The following is an 18,714-nucleotide window of genomic DNA, read 5'->3' on the forward strand; positions in this document are numbered from 1 at the left end:
GTTCATGTGTTCTGCCAAATTTTTTGTCTGTTCGCAGGAGGGTGTTCGGCTCATCCCTACTTACTACACTCACTGGAGCAAATTGTCTAACAAAAAAAGTATATACAGTACATTTAACATACATTCAAGCAAACACCTTTTTATTTTTAAATTTATTTTAAGCTAGATTCCTTTTTATTGTATTTCAATCCATTATTTTTGTATTGCTTCTGTATCTATGTGTGATCAAATAAAATCACACTATTTTTTTTATCTTACTGGCTATTAAAAACAATGTATTATCTATAATCACCTAGGACACTGAAAATATGAAAGGTGTCTAAATATTTTACAACAGGACAGTTAGAAGAGATAAAAGTAAACTGGGATGGAATGGGTGTCAGACAGATGGGGAGGGCCGCCGATAGGGGGGTACAACTGGCCCTCCTGTAGGGGGCCCGGGCCCTTCTCTTTGACAGGGGTGCCCAGCCAGCTGGCAGCTTCCAGTTTTTTTTTTTTTTTTTTAAGTTTTTAACATATTTATTGAGATAACTCACAGTACAGAATATATCCTTCAAAAGACAAAGTTCAGTTTACATTAATATCTCTTTACATCCAAAACTTTATGTATGCTCCACATAAAACGAGAATTGAAACATATTGTTAACGTCAGCAAAATTGGATCTAAAGCCTCATAGGGCGCATAGAACTATGGACTGACCAGACACCCCTGATGGGATCACAGTGTCCTGGTCTAGACCTGGTTGATACTTATGTAGCAAATGCCCTACCCATTAGAGATCAAGAGCCGCCTCCCCGGAGCCACTGATTCGCAACGGAAAGACTGCATCGATCCCCAAGGGTGATACTCTGCTCCCTATAACATAGCAAATTATAATATCTCGTACAGAATTAGAAGAATAGCCAACATAAACTTGATTTGTTAAAAGAACCGTAGTCATCTATCCTTGCATTATCTGGGGAATAGATGAAATAGGTAGGAGGTAAAGAAGAAGAGAGAGAAGGAGAGAGGGATAGAGAGAGAGATGGCCAGCACTCAGTTCATGTATAACTAACCTGAAGAGGGGGTTCCAGGGACCAGGGAAAGACCTAAATGCCCAGCCCAGGGCTCCCAGATTGCTTCAAAGGTTTTGAAATTGTCCTGAATTTTGCTTACTACCCTCTCCTGGGTCATAATCCAAGAGATTTTGCGTTTAGCCGCTGCTAGGGAAATTTTTGGTGTCTTCCAGGCTTTAGCGATAGTAACTTTCGCTCCTAAAAGCATGAAAGTATCCAGCCGATGGGAAAACTTAGAAATCTTTGGGATTTGTTCGTTCAGTAGAGCAATTTGTGGGGTCTTAGGGATTGGTAGGTTTGTTACTTTGCGGATAAGATTAAAAATCTTATTCCAAAAACCTCTATTTCTTGGGCATTCCCACCAAATATGAAGCGTGGAACCCTGGGCTTGGCAATCCCTAAAACACAGAGGAGATGAGGAAGGAAACATTCTGTTCAATCTTAACGGAACCAAATACCATCTGGTCATCACTTTCCAATTAGCTTCTATTAAAGAAATATTCATTATACCTTTGTGAGCTCTGATTCCTCTTCTGTGCCATGTCTCCAGGTCCCAGGTCTCTTGTAAGTCCTTCTCCCAGGCCTCCATATAAGAGAATTTAGTGGCGGGTTCTAATAGGGAAGTATATATTATGGAGATGCCCCCTTTATGCTCTGAACCCTGGCCACACCAGCGTTCATACTCCGAAAAGGTCGGGGGGGCGGGTTTGTTTTTCCAAATTGTATGAAGAAAGTGGGAAATTTGATAAAATCTAAATTTTTCTGAGGCCGGGATCTCCAGCTTATCCATACAGAATTTCAGGGAAATGGAGCCCGAAGGAGTAAAGTAGTGTCCAATCCTGTACATCCCCTTATCTAACCACCATTGAAATGTTTTGATATCCATACCCGGTCTGAAGAGGGGGTTATGAAAGATGTGGGCCAGCGGTTGAATGGCGGACGTCAAGGAGGGCGAGTGTTTTATAACATCCCATAATCTCATGGAATGTGAAAGAGCGGGGGACATGATAGGGGGTCTATTTTTGTGAGGAGACCAAAGGAGAAAATCTAACGTGTATGTAGGTACCGCCTGTCTTTCTATATTAATCCAATCTGGGATTTCGTGTTTGAAGTAGATCGTTGATAGTTGGGCTAATCTGGCAGCTTGGTAATATTTGAAAAGGTCTGGAAGACCTAGACCTCCTTTTGTTTTTTGGCTGTATAGGACTTTTCTCGCTAGTCTATATCCCTTCTTACCCCAAATGTATTTGATTATTTTGTCTTGAAGTGATTTTAAATGGTCTTTCTTGATAGGAATCGGGAGAGAACGGAAAAGATAAAGTAATCTGGGTAAAAGAGTCATTTTAATGGAATTAATTTTACCTATCCATAAAATATTGTGATGGGACCAGGCAAGGAGATCCCTCTCTAGTTTACGGTACATGGGAGGAAAATTTGCTTGATATAAGAGTTCAAATTTTGAGGTGAGATTTATCCCTAAATAACGAATTGAGTTGTCGCTCCACTTAAATTTGAAGGACTGGTCTACTAGGGCTGTGGGAAGAGAAACATTCAGTGCTTGTGACTTAGCCATGTTCACTTGTAGACCCGATAAATCCCTGAAAGAGTCCAGGAGCTTGTTAATATTAGGTAAAGAAGTGATTGGGGAGGTGACGAAGAGCAGAATATCGTCTGCGAAAAGAGCGCATTTATGGACTGAGTGTCCGCACCTTACCCCGTGGATATTGACGTTTGTTCTGATTGCAATGGCCAATGATTCAATTGCAATGGCAAAGATTATTGGAGAGAGAGGACACCCCTGCCTGGTCCCTCTAAAAATCGGAATGGGATTAGAAACATATCCCTGAAGTTTGACCCTGGCCACCGGACTCGAGTAAAGAGATTGTAGGATCCCCATAAAATGTTCCCCAAAACCCCAACTACGAAGGGTAGAGAACAAGTAAGACCATGAAAGCGAATCAAAAGCCTTTCTTAAATCTAACGATAACAACAGGCCTTCCTGCTGGGGGGTTCCATCCCAGGCAGATTGAAGGATTGAGACAATATCTGTCGCCCTCCTAACTTGGTCCGGGCCCTGTCTGCCTGGGATGAAACCCACCTGATCCCTATGAATGTATTGTCCAATGAATGAGCTTAGTCTATTGGCTAATATTTTGGTTAATATCTTCAAATCATTGTTAATAAGGGAGATGGGTCTAAAGTTTTCTACAAGGGAAGGGTCCTTATCAGGTTTAGGAATAACTGAAATGAAGGCTGAGTTTGCATGGGTTTCAATGGGTTCACCCTTTCTTTTGGAATTAAAAAATTTGGTAAGATGAGGAGCTAGGGTAACCGCGAATGTTTTGTAATAAATGTTTGAGAAGCCATATGGGCCTGGGGCGGAGTTAACTTTTAAATTCTTAATAACTTCTAGGGTTTCCTCAGTAGAAAAAGAAGCGTCCATCAGATCTACATGACTTTTCTGAAGGCGAAGAAGTTTTAAATCTGCCATAAATTCATCAAATCTGGACTCCCCGATATGATTTCCCTTTTTGTATAAGTTTGTATAAAAAAACCTGAAATGATTGTAGGATGCGTTGAGGATTTAAGGAGAATGTGCCGTCTTGCTGCCTGATCTTGGGTAGAGCGAATGTGCGTGTTTTGGGGGAGAGCTTAGAGGCCAAAATTGTGTACATTTTATCTCTACGCTGGTAAAATTTTGTGCCTGTCCAATGCAGGGAAACCTCGGCTTTAACTGTCAGGGCCAAGTTTAATGCCACCCTCGCGGCATCGAGTTGTGCTGTATTGACCTTAGAAGGGTCTAATTTATGTTGCTTACATAAAGCTGCAAAGTTATCTTCCAGTTTAATAACATCAGAGGCTTTCTCTTTTTTAAGTTGTGATGTCATTTGGATCAATTTACCTCTGATCGTTGCCTTGTGGGCAGCCCAGACTGTTTCCGCCGAGGTTCCTTCTACATCATTTAGTAAAAAGAATTCCTTCAGAGCCTTCTCAATTATAGTAACTTGGATCGGGTCTTTAAGGATGGATTCCTTAATTCTCCATTGAGGGGGGGGGGGGTTTATGTTGCAGCTCGCATCACTAGAATGACCATCGAATGATCCGACAGGGAGGAGTCCTTGATGAAAGATTTCTTAACTAGGGGTATGTGATGAGTTGAGATGAAAATGTGATCTATTCTAGAATAGGATTGGTGGGGATTTGAAAAGTGAGTATAGTCCCTACAGGTCGGGTTGGTTTCTCTCCAGATATCTGCAAGACCATAATTAAAGATCATTTTAGCAATTTTAGTGCTAATCTTTTTAGGGCGCGTCATTTGGGTTGAAGGAGGTCTAGATTTATCCAGGGATAAGTCAAATGCCATGTTGGAGTCCCCTCCCAAAATCATTATTCCCTCCAGCAGTGGTTCTAGCGTTTGAAACATAATGTGAAAACATTTAGCTTGGCCTCTGTTAGGGAAGTAGTACGAGACCAGGGAGTACATTTGGTTATTTAGCAATCCCTTCACCAGGATAAATCTGCCCTCCGTATCCTTATAAACCTGAATTGTCTTAAATTGGCAGGATCTAGCAAACAGAATTGCTACCCCCTTTGTTTTGTCCTGAGCGTTTGCTAAATAGAAGAGGGGATAATGTGCATGCAGGAAGGAGGGATTGTACTGCACTGGAAAATGCGTTTCCTGCAGGAACACCACATCCATTTTTTTGGATCGGTATTCCTGCAGAACCTTCCTTCTTTTAATCGCTGAGTTTAGTCCCTGCACGTTGTGGGAAACAATTCTAAGCGATGACGAGTTTACGGTGTTAGAAAGCGTTAATAGGTGTGAAAATAGATGTATCGTTGAGTTTCACACTTACCCCATGGAGCTTTGACTTGATCAGCCCTGAAATAGTAGCGTGTTGAGACCTGGGGCCCGGAGTCTCCGGATATACAAGAATTGGCAATCAAAAAGAGAGGATTAGTGAAAGAAGAAAAAAGAAAGTAAAGAAGAAGAAAAAGAAGGCCAAACAGGGGCCTGTAACGAAGGAAGGGTGAAAAGCCCCCACCTACGTTAGTAGATAACAACATTGAGCAGCCCTCAAAGAGGACTGGCATCCCATCGCCCAAATACAGAATAGCCATACTGGGGGGATGGGAGAGCACGCATGACTGCTGCCCGAGCCACAGTCGACTAAGGACTGTGATACTCAAAAAACCTTTGTTATATAGAAAGTAGACTTTGCATCAGAGTCCAGTAGTGTAATTGAAAAGCTGTGAAAGGAACCAGTCCGTCAGGATTTATCACAACATAAAAAATAACAACATATAAAAAAAAAAATAAAGGAATGAGCCGGGGTATTATTAAAAACATCAAAAAACTTGGAGCCCCTCATATGAAAAACAAAAAAGGGCTTTTGGTAATATCGGGACGGGGGGAAAATCCCCAAGTGTATGACAATTGGGGGGGATCGTAGACTGTGGATCTTCATTATGTAAGTGTAGAAACCCATAATGATGTGCATCTTCCGTGAAGAAGTCCCTGAGCATCCCCAGGCATGATGCCCTGGTTTAGGGAAGTCCGTCTCGCTTCATGCAATAGGAATAGTTCCTGTGTCCCGTTGTGGAACGGTCCCTTCATAGGCCAAAAGGATTAAAGAGGTGATAATAGATAAATGTGGGGAATGGTCGGTTTCCATCTTGATTACATGACCTTGCTTCCAACCGAATAGGTGGTATAATGGGGTTCTGTTAGTAGGACCCAACCACTAAAGATGACGTGAGGGTATGCAAGGTTATTACCCTTCATGATCCTGCCATGAGGGGAGAATAAAGAAAAAAGAATAAACAGCAACGTTGAGCTTCAGGTGGGCATTTGATCCTTCGCTCGCTTGGTTTTGTTCACCTTCCATAGTGGAGATAGGGGGCTGGCTGGAGATGATCTTTTGGAGGAATTTGCCTGCATGTTGGAAGTGTCCATGTCTCCAGACTCCAGGGTAATGAATTTTAGGGCCAACAGGACTTGCTCTCCTTCTGTGAAGGTGGAGAAAGAGTGAGTTTTTCCATTAAATGTAAACTTGAGGGCAAAAGGAAAGGCCCACCAGTATTTTATTTCTTTCTGGGAGAGAACAAGCAGTAATGGTTTTAATGCTCTGCGTCTTTGAATGGTCATCGGGGATATGTCCGCAAAGATCTGTATATCTTGACCTTGGAATGATATGCTTGACTGTTTCCTGGATATCCTCATGATTTCTTCCTTCACACTGTAATGGTGTGGTTTTACTACTATATCCCTGGGGTTCCCGTCTCTCCTGGGGGGGCCCAGTGACCTATGTGCTCTGTCCAGTTCCAGTTTGTGTGGTGGTATTGCAGGGATTAGAAATTGTATGAGATCTTGTATGGCTTTAGGTGCGTCAGATACTGATTCCGGAATACCTCTCACCCTAAAATTATCTCTTCTGGAGCGATTTTCGAGGTCGTCAATACGGTTTAACGCCACTTCCAGTTGGTCCTGTATTACTTGTATATGGTCTGTATTCTGATTAGCCCTGGAGACCGTTATGTCCAGCTTATGTTCTATGGCTTCCATTCTAGAGCCAAGGTTCTGGAAGTCTGCTCTTATATCAGCAGTGATCTTGCAGGCTGTATTAGCAAGCCCTCGATCAAGCATTTCAGAGAACTTAATGAATAAATCCCCTACGTTTAAGGGAATGTCCTGTGTCTGTCCCGAGGCCTGCTCCTGGTTGCATAATGGAGCGTTAGTGTTCTCTGGGCCTGGAGTGTTGTTCATGGGGGAAAGCATATAGTTTTCAAATGTGCGTTCAAGCAGTGAAACTGTTGAGGCTGGCGAGGGGGTTGCAGTGTTGTGGCTACCCAGGTTCGTTTGGGGGGTGAAGGATAGAGTGGCTGGGTTAATCACTTGCCTGTGCTCCGCGTGTCCCCCTGCATGTGTGTCTCGTGGCTGAGACGCGGCCGCCATCTTGGTTGCGGCCTGCTTTCCTTCGGCCATAAATTGAGGCCCCAGGTCTCGGCGGACCGAGCTGCTGGACATCCCGGTGTTCTATAGCTGTTCCCCGTGCTATCCCCGTCCAGATCGGGCTTCCTTTGGGGCCGGTTCCTGCGCTAGTGCGACTCGTTGGCTCGGGCAGAGCGGAGCTCCTGGCTTACGCGGCCATGTTGGGAGACCCGCGCATGCACACTCAGAGCTTCCAGTTTTTTAATGCACTAAGGGCTTTTTTTTCAGCTGGAACCTTCGGCGCTGGCTCCTTGCATTGCCACTCACTAGTCACTTACAGACACAGAAGCGCGGCTTCTGTGTTTTATAGGTGACAGAGATCTCGGTGGCACACTCAACTCTCCCTGCATTTACAACAGAGGAGAGGGTGGGATGTGGAGGGGATGGGGCGGGCCACGCAGCTCTAACCTTGAGCCCGCAGTATCGCAAGAAGCCTGCGCTGGCAGCCTGACCTCCTGTAAGTTTCAGTCAATTATTTTCTGTGGGGAAGAGCAGCGCTGTGTACTAGACATGAAGGAGAGGTCTGTACTGGTAAAGGAGGAGAGAGGCACTCTGCACTGGGGGGGGGCAGAAATGTGGGGGCACATGGCTTGGTATGATTTAAGAGGAGGGCTATTTGCTCAGTGTCCCTCCTGTTCCTGGCCAGCCAGACTGCTTGCTCAGAAAAGATTCTGGTTTGGATTTTAGAGGAAGACCCAATGCTAGCATTTTTTTTTTTCGTTTTTTCCTTGCGTGGGGTCCCCCCAAAATCTATACCAGACCCTTCTCTTAAACAGCCAGGAAAATGGTATTTTCAGAAGGAGGACATAAGTGGTAGTCCTCCTTTTTTAATTTTTTTATTGACAGGTTTCTATTGATATGGGTGCTAATTAAAAAGATATAGGCCCCTTTCACACGGGCTTTTCGATCGGGTCTGCCTGTCAGTTTTTCAGGTGGACCTGATCAGAAGCTCCATTCACCCCTATGGGGCAGCAGATGTCAGCAGTGACATGTCTGCTGACACCCGCTACTATCCGATCCAATCCTGTCCGCCAAAGCCAGACGGATGATGACCCTATTTTCCATCCGTCCGGCGGAGCGGTTGAAAACGGGCAGGTGGTACGTTTTCATCCGATCTCCCATAGAGGAGAACAGGACTCTTGACAGGTCTATCTCTGCACAGTGAGTGGAGATGGACCTGTTATCCGCCTCAGCGGGGATCAGAAGTTCGATCGCCCGCTGAGCAAGCGAAGTCCGTCAAACGGGCGACAAGCCCGTGTGAAAGGATCCATAGTGATATAGAAAAAAACAATTACAAAAGCAAGGCAAGTCAATTTTTGGTTCCTACAGCTGCTTACATTTACTTTTTCTTTGCTTTTAGACCTCATGCACACTGGATGTTTTTACAGTTGCTCCTAGTGGGTTTTTTTTTTTTTCTGCCTCTAAACTTCCATGCATGTTAGCCTATAGGGTTAATTTACTAAAACTGAAGAGTGCAAACTGGGCAGCCATCAGAAATTTTTGGGCCCCTTACACAGCTTTAGGCCTGGGCCCCCCCGAGCCTGACCTCCAACATTCCCCAGGGCTTGCCCATGGGCCATCCCACCGAATCCACACACCAGTCACCTCACCTGTACGCACTCAGCCTCCTCAGTCCTGTATATACAGTATGTCAGCCCCCCCTCAATCCTCGATATATGCCAGCCCCCCTCACACCTGTATATATGTCAGCCCACCCCCCCAACCTGTATATATGCTAGCCCCATTACACCTGTATATATACCAGCCCCACCCCCCTCACAACTGTGTATATATGTCAGCCCCTCCTCACTCCTGTATTTATGTCAGCCCCTCCTCACTCATGTATTTATGTCAGCCCCTCCTCACTCATGTATTTATGTCAGCCCCTCCTCACTCCTGTATATATGTCAGCCCCTTTCTCACTCCTGTATATATGTCAGCCCCTTTCTCACTCCTGTATATATGTCAGCCCCCCTCTCACTCCTGTATATATATCAGCCCCCCCCTCACACCTGTATATATGTCGGCCCCCCTCACTCCTGTATATATGTCAGCCCCCCTCACTCCTGTATATATGTTAGCCCCCCCCCACTCCTGTATAGCCTCACACATACACAAATCTGTAAACACACAAGCCTCTGACCCCTCCCTGTACACAAACAGCCCCCTCCCTTTCCTTCACAGCCCCTACTTGTAAAGGAAATCTTCCTATCTAGTCCCAGCTAGTTTTCACAAAGCTGACATGTTGCTGACACAGGAGCACAGTACAGGCAACTCACACAATGGGTGCATATGCACATAGTAGCCAGAGGTGGCAGTAAAGAGCTCGATGTCTAAGCTCAGTGACACACAGAGCAGCAGAAGCTGCAAGATCATTTCTATAGTGCACAACATGGCTCCCCTTCACCTGTCCTGCCTTCTTCTGGCCTGGGTGGGCCCCTTACAGTTGTATCGGCTGTACCCCCCTGATAGCAGCCCTGAGTGCAAAATCTGGCGCAGCTCTGCATAGAAACCAATCAGTTTCCAGGTTTTATTGCCAAAACCCAATTTAACAAGCTGACCAGCTTTTGCACCAGATTCTGAGTGCACCAGGTTCAGTTAATCCCCCCCTATGTGTCCATGCACACATACTTTACTAAACTTTACTAATTTACTCAGAATCTGGGGCAGCTGTGTATGGTAGCCAATCGGCTTCTAACTTCAACTTGTTCAATTAAGTTTTGACAATAAAGCCTGGGAGCTGATTGGTTTCTATGCAGAGCTGCCCCAGATTTTGCACTATTCAATTTTAGTAAATAACCCCCATAGGCTTTTAGCAGTATTTAGTTGTAGGAGAGTTTAAAGGTAGGAAAAAACACCCACTCCATCCAAAAGCAGCAGAGTTTGAGCAGAAAAACACTTGATGTTACTAAAAGCTGCTAAACGTGCGTAAAAACGCACCTAGTCGCTATTCACTTGAGCATTAATTTCAATGGCCAGAATAAATTATTTATTTTGGCCAATCAAATGAATTACTGCCCAAGAGCTTGATGCCTGTAAAAGACCCAAAAAGCTTTAGACACTTTTAAAAGCATCAAGCATTTTTTTCTGCAAAAACACAGCTGAGGAGTTAAATAAACGTCCTGTGTGCATTAGGCCTTATGCTACATGTTTCCCATGGGAACTATGTGAAGGCATGTGTAAGCTCTAAATTGTATGTATTGTATGTTTACACAGGGCTGAGGACTCTTTCCTTCCCTCCATGTAACAGCACTGGATACTTCAGCAGCCAATTGCCAAGCACCAGTGCTGTAACACCTGCTGTTGTAGGCAGGCCCGGCGCAAGCCTAAGGCAGCCCAGGCGGCCACCTGAGGGTGCCAGCAGAGGAGGGGCGGTAAAATCCAGTCCCCAGTCACTTTCTGCGCCCATACTGACTGATCATAATGGGAATCTGTCCTTTGACACGGGTCACTGTAGTGCCTCCTATGCCATCTACATAGCATCTGTGCAGTCTACCCCCTGACGAGCACCCCCCCTGCCCCCCATACAAAGTACTGTAGTCACTGTGCTCTGGTCCAGCCTGGCAGTACTAGGGGGGAGGGGGCTGCTCTGCTTCCTGACACAAGGGTTATTTTAGTTTCGTTGTCAGTGGCTTTTGATATGCGGGACCAAACTCCTGACACCGGGACTCTGCTTTGCACTGTCTGCCAGTGCCAACACCAGCTGGACTGCCTCAGGGGACACCTAAAAAATTAGTGTTAGGTACCACAGATACCAGGGTTCCTTGACGAGGCTCTGTGGCTTACACATGCATTTGCAGATGTGTGCAGACTAAACCCCTGCTTTTAACGCATACTGTTAGACAGGTTATTTGGTTGTCTGGGGGCTGGTGGTAAGTTAAGCTTGGTCTTTCCCTTGGATTTATCCTTGGCCTTGTTTGTAACTGCCTCAGCCTCCCATCTCTATCAGGGGCTGTACTGAGGGTGACCTGGGGTGAGTCGCTGTGTTCAGTGGGCTGTGTGCAGAGGATGGAACATGGTAACCCCAGCATTCCTTTACATGGGCTCTGGGCTGTCCCTGCTCTAGGAGATGTTTTTTTGGCTTGATAGATTGCATAGGATACACAACTCCTGTCCTTTACTGCACCTCGATAGTCCATCTACAGATGTGATGTATAGTGAGATGTACTATAAAGCCCCTTTCACACGCTCGGCCTATTCGGATCCGCCTGTCTGGTTTTCAGGTGGATCCCAGCGGGCCACCTATCAACTTCTATAGGCAGGCGGATATCAGCAGAGATGTGTCCGCTGACACCCGCCTGCCATTCATCTGACAAGATCCTCTGAAAACAGACGGATGGCAATACGTTTGCTATTCCGTCCAGCGGATTGGATGAAAACGAACAGGCAGTCCATCTCCCCATAGAGGAGAGCGGGACTCTGACAGGACCATGTCTGCACAGTGAGCGGAGACAGACCTGTCATCCACCTGCTCAGCGGAGATCAGCGGAGCGATCCACCTCAGAGAAAAACGGAGTCCGCTGAGTGTATTGGCTCTGTGTGAACTCAGCCTTAGGCCCTTTTCACATGGACAGACTCTGGCTCAAATCCACCTGTTTAGTGAGGAATCCCTCCACTGATCTCCATTGAGCAGGCAGATGACAGGCCCGTGTCCGCTCCGCTATTTAGAACAGACATGGACACACCTTGCTCTCCTCTATGGGCGGTTGGATGTAAACGGACCTCCTGTCCATTTACATCCGACTTTCACTCGATCCAATCCACTAGACGAATGGGGAATGGATCCCAATCCATTTTTAGCAGACCAGATTGGATGCAGGCAAGTGTAAATGGACACATGTCCATTTACATCCGCAAACAAGAAACAACGACTCCTGCGCACAGGTGGATCACCATATAAAAGATGCGTCAACACAGGCCTTGCTGCCCTCAAGGATGGGGAATCCTAGTGCAAACCGAAATTAAAAACGAAATAAATAATTAAATATTTACATCCGCCTCTCCATAGATAATGGTTGGATGGTTCAATCGGGGTCGCCTGAAAAACAGACAGGCAGACTCAATCAGAACGTCTGTGGGAAAGGGACCATAAAGCGGTAGTAAACCGCGGCAGTTTATTAAAAAAAAAAAAAAATCTGCAAGACAATGGCATAATGTCTTGCTCCGTCCCCATGAAATACTTACTTTAGAACGAAGCAATCCAGCAGGGCGCTGTCATCACTGACAAGACTTCCATCTCCACCCGGTCTTCCTTCCGGGTTTGCGTGCTCCGGCTGTATGAGTGGCTAAGCTGCAATGACATCATGCACACACATGCACCCTCGGTTCCGGCACAAAGCTTTGAAGGTCCGGAACAGTATTTCAGACCTTCAGAGCGCATGCACCAGTCATGTCACCAGCTGCATGCAGGGTGAATAGCTCTTAAACCGTGCAGGTTTAGGAGATATTCATTTTACCTACAGGTAAGTCTTATGATAAGCTTACCTATAGGTAAAAATCACAAAGCGAGCTTTACTACCTCCTTAAAGGTAAGCCTTGTACATTGCAATGTGTACAACACAGTATCATATTACACATCAATCAGAACACTTTTGGGGCTTTAAAGTAAAACTAACGGCAAAAAAGAAGGGTTACAACCCCTGTCAGCTTTCTTTCTTTCTTTCTTTCTTTCTTTCTTTCTTTCTTTCTTTCTTTCTTTCTTGGGGGGGGGGGGGGGAGCGAAAATGCACGTTCGCCTGCGTAGACAAAAATCCTTGCTCCGGGCCTGGTTGCAGGCTCCCAAATATTTAGAAGTAAAGGGTACACTTTCCTGGGCACTTCTTGGGCTCTGTGTTATCATACATGGTAAAAGCACAGATTTACTTTACATTTTATACCTTTTATATAAACTTTTAATGAACTTTAGTTGCATGTGAGAACAGTTGTAAATGCCTGTTAGAAACACATATTTGTGAGGTTCTAATTGCTGTTATGTTTGTACCTACAGTGATTAATAACAATGTTTCTTATCTTTATTTATACTTACATATGAACTCTACAGACACCTAGACGAAGAATACAATTCTGCTTTATTATTGTAATCTATGTGAACGGTGTAATGCCTTGTCCTTGCATTATTGTGATAACATATGAATAAAAATAGGTGTAATCACATACATTGTGTTTATTTTTTCCATTTTCAGAATCTTGCCAAAAACCAAACCTGGTTAATGGAGAATATATAACAAAAGAGAATGTATTTGACGTTGGCGCGTACTTCATATATAAATGTAAGGAAGGATTTATCAGTAGTAATAACAAAGTTGAAGACATAAGTGAGTGCGGTAATGATGGATGGCAGCCTAAACCAGAATGTAAAGGTATCTTTTATTCATTCTATTAAAAGTTTATAAAAATGTACCGCTTTATTTCCTGTGGATTACAGTGATTGGCTACTCCAGGAACTTTGTAGAGGACTTTGAAGATGTACTGTGCAACTACCATTCTCCTCCTTTCTGAAACCTCCTGGAATATGTACATCATATTTATATCCCAGGAGGCTTTAGGAGCCAGGAACACACCGCAATCATGGTCAGAGCTGGGGAAGGGGCCATCTGCCTGAACCTGGAAGAGGCAGCCATATTCCTGATGACATCAAAGAAAAAGATGGCGGGACCTGAGCTATGGCACCTAAGCAGTGAATCACAGCAGAACAATGCTGGATTTGCTGGGCAGGCGACTGTGTGAATCAAAGGAAACCCAGCATAACAGGTAAATGGGGTAATAAAAAAAAAAAACAGGAGAGAAGTGAGGTTCCAATATACGGTAATTTTCAGCTGAAGCTGAGTTTTATCACACAGAAAATTAACAAATACATTTGCATCCCTAAAATGGTAGTCAGTTTGAGTGTATGTACATACACACACAAACACAAACACTAGAATTTTTTATGTTTTTTAAAAACCATAAACAATGTTTTGAATTTCAGGAAAGGTTACATAGAAAAGTGTTACGTTTTAGTTACTATACGATGTTATAACTTATGCAATGTTATCTACTTAAGCTCTGGAAAAGTTTACCCCCTTCATGACCAGGTCATTTTTTGCTATTCAGCACTGCGCTTCTTTACCAGGCAATTGCACGGTCATGCATCCCTGTGCCCAAATTAAATTTATATAATTTTTTCACACAAATAGAGCTTTTTTTTGGTGGTCTTTGATCAGCACTGGGGTTTTTATTTTTTATTATATAAATGTAAAAATAACATTTTGAAAAAAAGATGAAGACAAGTGAGCGTGTCGTAACGCGTAGGGAGTGGCTGGAGCGAGACGTACACCAGGAAGAACAAGTGAGAGGGCGCTGAGAACGCCACACAGTCTTTTATCCATTTGCTTTTAACACTTTACCTTATTGTAAGAGTCCAAGTTTAAACACTTTATTAAACATCCCCCCATTGTTCAAACTTATTACACTAGTGGAGGCCTTTTCTTTCTCCCCCCCCCCCTCCCCCCGCTACGGTTGTGGTAATATTGAGCCCTTTATAGGAGACACTGGCAGAGGATATTAAAGGAGAAATTCACAGAGGACCTCACTGACAACATTCATCAAAGATTACATCGATACACCTGTACTCATAGATGCCATGTTTTAACAGCTTGAAGGTGAGAGTTCTGTGAGACTACATCCAGGAGACATTACATGGAGTTTCTATAGGCAACATACTGAATTTCATTATTCATCAGTCACCCACTAGAACATCTGTCCTATCTTATTCCCTTAGCAGGGACCTCTGAGAGTGGTTGACCTCACCCTATGGACTTACCATTTTCATTCATATATATTTTCTTCATCACATTAATTTTTATTTATTCATTTATTCACTTTGTGATTTACTTGCATTGCTATTGTGATTTATGTGCACTGTTAACTGTCACTTTATCACTCATTTATTCACCATCCATTTGGTTATTTCATCAGGAATTGATTGCATTCAATTTTAGGGTCACGTCTTTAGATGTTACATCACATAGTGACACGTTCACCATTATACGTGTCTTTTATATATTCATTTGACTCCTTAGTTGTAATTATACTTCTTTTAGAATTTTATTCCTCATCACTAGATTTTTGCGCGAAATCATTTTCTATTTACTTTTTCTCTGAGTTGTTGTGAACACTTTAGATTTTGCTGCAATTATCTATCATCTCATTTTTACTTTGGTGTTTCACTAGCTTGATAGCGCGAAGAACACCCACCATTTTATCAGTGACAGTGGACAGCCCTGCCTTGTGCCATTTTGTATGTTTACGCTATTTGACAAAGAGCCGTTTATTTTAAGTCTAGCCATGGGGTTCTTATATAGTGGGGTTCTTATATAGTGAAGATATCCAAGTCGTCATGTGCGGTCCCAAGCCAATAAACCGACAAGTCTCCAGCATAAAGTCCCTTGCTACTCGATCAAAGGCCTTCTACGCGTCCGTTCACAGGAAGAGGCCTTCGATTTTTTTGCGTGTTGGTGGCATAGATCAGGTCCAAGGACTTGGTGACTTTGTCCTTGGCCTCTCTGCCCGGCATAAATCCAGCCTGGTCTGGTCCAATCAGGCCATGAAGTGGTGGTTTCAATCTATTGGCAATAATTTTCACCATGAGCTTGACATCTAAATTTAACAAGGAGATTGGTCTGTAGCTGGCACAGTGTAACGGATCTCTGTTCGGCTTGGGGATGACCACATTGAAGGCCGCCAGAATATTCAGTGGATACTGTTCTCGTTGTTAATGAATTTAGTGCTTCCATAAGGGGTTTTATTAGTAAGTCAAGAAATGTCTTATAGTATATGGCACTGAAACCATCTGGGCCTGGGCTTTTGCCTGTCTTTAGGTCCTTAATGGCAAGTCTGATTTCTGAAGAGTCTATGAGTTTCCCGAGTTGTGAGATGTCATCTGATGCAAGTGTGCAGAGATTGGATTCTTTTAAGTATTCCTTTATGGCTCATAACCTATTGTCTTGGGTGTCTACTGGTTTGTGTTGATTCGGCAGGTTGTAAAAATTAGTATAAAAGTTGTGAAAATGTTGTACTATTCTATCTGTGGTTCTGTCAATCTTACATGCCTTATTCTGAATGCCCAATATATTGTGATTGGAGTTTGGGTCCCTTAGGGCCTTGCTAGTATTTTACCAGTTTTGTCACCGTGTTCGTAGTAACATTTTTTTACGGAAGATCAGAAACCGTTTTATTTTGCCGTCTAGGATCTGCCTAAGTGCTTTTCTGGTTTCCAGTAAGGCCATCGTCGAGTGTCCTGTTAGGGACTGTGTAGGGTTTCTAGAGAGAATTTTATCAGTTAACTATGATTTATTTTTCTTTCTCTCTTTTCCGGTGGGTTCCCATTTTAATTAACTCCCCTCTAGTGGAACATCTGTGTGCCTCCCAAACCATCATTGGGTCTGCATCAGGGATCATGTTGTGTTGAAATAATTCAGTTAGTGGTCAAGTTAACTTAGGCAACAGGACTGGGTCTGTTAATAGTGAAGAATTTAATCTCCACGTATTAGGTTTGGCGGGAGGGGCCGTCAAACTTGGGGTGATAGAGACGGGAGCATGATCAGGTATAGATTGAATCCCTATATTGGCTTCTGATGTCACATGAAGGTCCCTCTGCGATATGAAGAGATAAAATCATGGAAAAATCGGGCGCGAAACCATATAAATATGTATATGAATATGAAATCACCCAGTCCTGCGTGAGTACACCATATATACCAGCACATATACCATAAATATGACACCAAAACAGTCCAGCATAAGTGATGAAATTATATCTAAAAACATATAGATTCGTTCAATTCTTCTGTATATGTAGTGACTCCAACACCGTGTCTTGCTAAAGTGCAGCGTGCTTAATTCTTGTTAAACAAAAGTGCTTCACCCGAAGTGTCATAAAAATCCGCTCTTCTCTGAGAACGAGGCTTGGGGCGCTTGATACAGGAGTTTACACTTCCATTCCCAGCTTAAATGCACACTGTGCTTTCCATTTTATACACCGAATGTTGGACCGGCCTCTGCCTCATCCCCCAGCTGTGCTGCTATCTGCTGTACTTTACATTGGCATGTAAGTGCTTTTTTTTTTAAAAACAGTATTACACTATATTGCCTCTCTGTGGCTCATTTATGGGGGAGCCAATTTTCACAGATCTAGAGATAAGGAGCGTTGGATTTACACTTCAGAGTGTAATACTTTGAGGAACTATCTTTTTGATGAATTACCATTCACCATCAGGGATGAGCTTCGAGTTCGAGTCGAACTCATGTCCAACTCGAACATTGGCCGAACAGCGAACAATTTGGGGTGTTCGCGGCAAATTCAAATGCCGCGGAACACCCTTTAAAAGTCTATGGGAGAAATCAAAAGTGCTAATTTTAAAGGCTTATATGCAAGTTATTGTCATAAAAAGTGTTTGGGGACCTGGGTCCTGCCCCAGGGGACATGGATCAATGCAAAAAAAAGTTTTAAAAACGGCAGTTTTTTCAGGAGCAGTGATTTTAATAATGCTTAAAGTCAAACAATAAAAGTGTAATATCCCTTTAAATTTCGTAGCTGGGGGGTGTCTATAGTATGCCTGTAAAGGGGCGCATGTTTCCTGTGTTTAGAACAGTCTGACAGCAAAATGACATTTCGAAGGAAAAAAGCCATTTAAAACTACTCGCGGCTATTGCATTGCCGGTCCGACAATACACATAGAAGTTCATTGATAAAAACGCCATGGGAATTCCCCACAGGGGAACCCCGAACCAAAATTTAAAAAAAAAATGACGTGGGGGTCCCCCTAAATTCCATACCAGGCCCTTCAGGTCTGGTATGGATATTAAGGGGAACCCCTGCCAAAATTTAAAAAAAAAAATGACGTGGGGGTCCCCCTAAATTCCATACCAGACCCTTCAGGACGAGAGAGCGCCCCCCCTCCTGAACCGTACCAGGCCACATGCCCTCAACATTGGGAGGGTGCTTTGGGGTAGCCCCCCAAAACACCTTGTCCTCATGTTGATGGCAAGGGCCTCATCCCCACAACCCTGGCCGGTGGTTGTGGGGGTGTGCGGGCAGGGGGCTTATCGGAATCTGGAAGCCCCCTTTAACAAGGGGACCCCCAGATCCCGCCCCCCCATGTGAAATGGTAAGGAGGTACAAAAGTACCCCTACCATTTCACTAAAAAACTGTCAAAAATGTTAAAAATGACAAGAGACAGTTTTTGACAATTCCTTTATTTAAATGCTTCTTCTTTCTTCTATCTTCCTTCATCTTCTTCTTCTTCTTCTGGTTCTTCTGGCTCTTCTGGTTCTTCCTCCGGCGTTCTCGTCCAACATCTCCTCCACTGCGTCTTCTATCTTCTTCTCCTCGGGCCGCTCCGCACCCATGGCATGGGGGGAGGCTCCCGCTCTTCTCTTCATCTTCTTCATCTTCTTCTTTTCTTCTCTTCTTCTCTTCTTCATTTTCTTCTCCGGGCCGCCCGGCATCCATGCTGGCATGGAGGGAGGCTCCCGCTGTGTGACGGCGTCTCCTCATCTGACGCTTCTTAAATAACGGGGGGCGGGGCCACCCGGTGACCCCCACCCCCCTCTGACGCACGGGACATGACAGGACTTCCCTGTGGCATTCCCTGTGACGTCACAGAGAAGTCCCGTCAAGTCACCG

The 18,714-nt window shown here is 44.2% G+C and overlaps 1 protein-coding gene across 5 annotated transcripts in view; it reads left to right on the forward strand.

The window, feature by feature from the left end:
* Positions 1–18,714, forward strand: part of LOC141103386 (coagulation factor XIII B chain-like) — a 1,015,098-nt gene that overhangs the window by 458,018 nt on the left and 538,366 nt on the right. For all 5 annotated transcript variants that reach the window (XM_073592904.1, XM_073592906.1, XM_073592905.1 and 2 more), the window contains one exon: positions 13,231–13,407. In XM_073592904.1, the coding sequence (XP_073449005.1) occupies positions 13,231–13,407 (177 nt within the window). The remainder of the gene's footprint in view (positions 1–13,230; positions 13,408–18,714) is intronic.

Source organism: Aquarana catesbeiana, linkage group LG07 (genome assembly GCF_042186555.1).
Source record: "Aquarana catesbeiana isolate 2022-GZ linkage group LG07, ASM4218655v1, whole genome shotgun sequence".
NCBI lineage: Eukaryota > Metazoa > Chordata > Amphibia > Anura > Ranidae > Aquarana > Aquarana catesbeiana.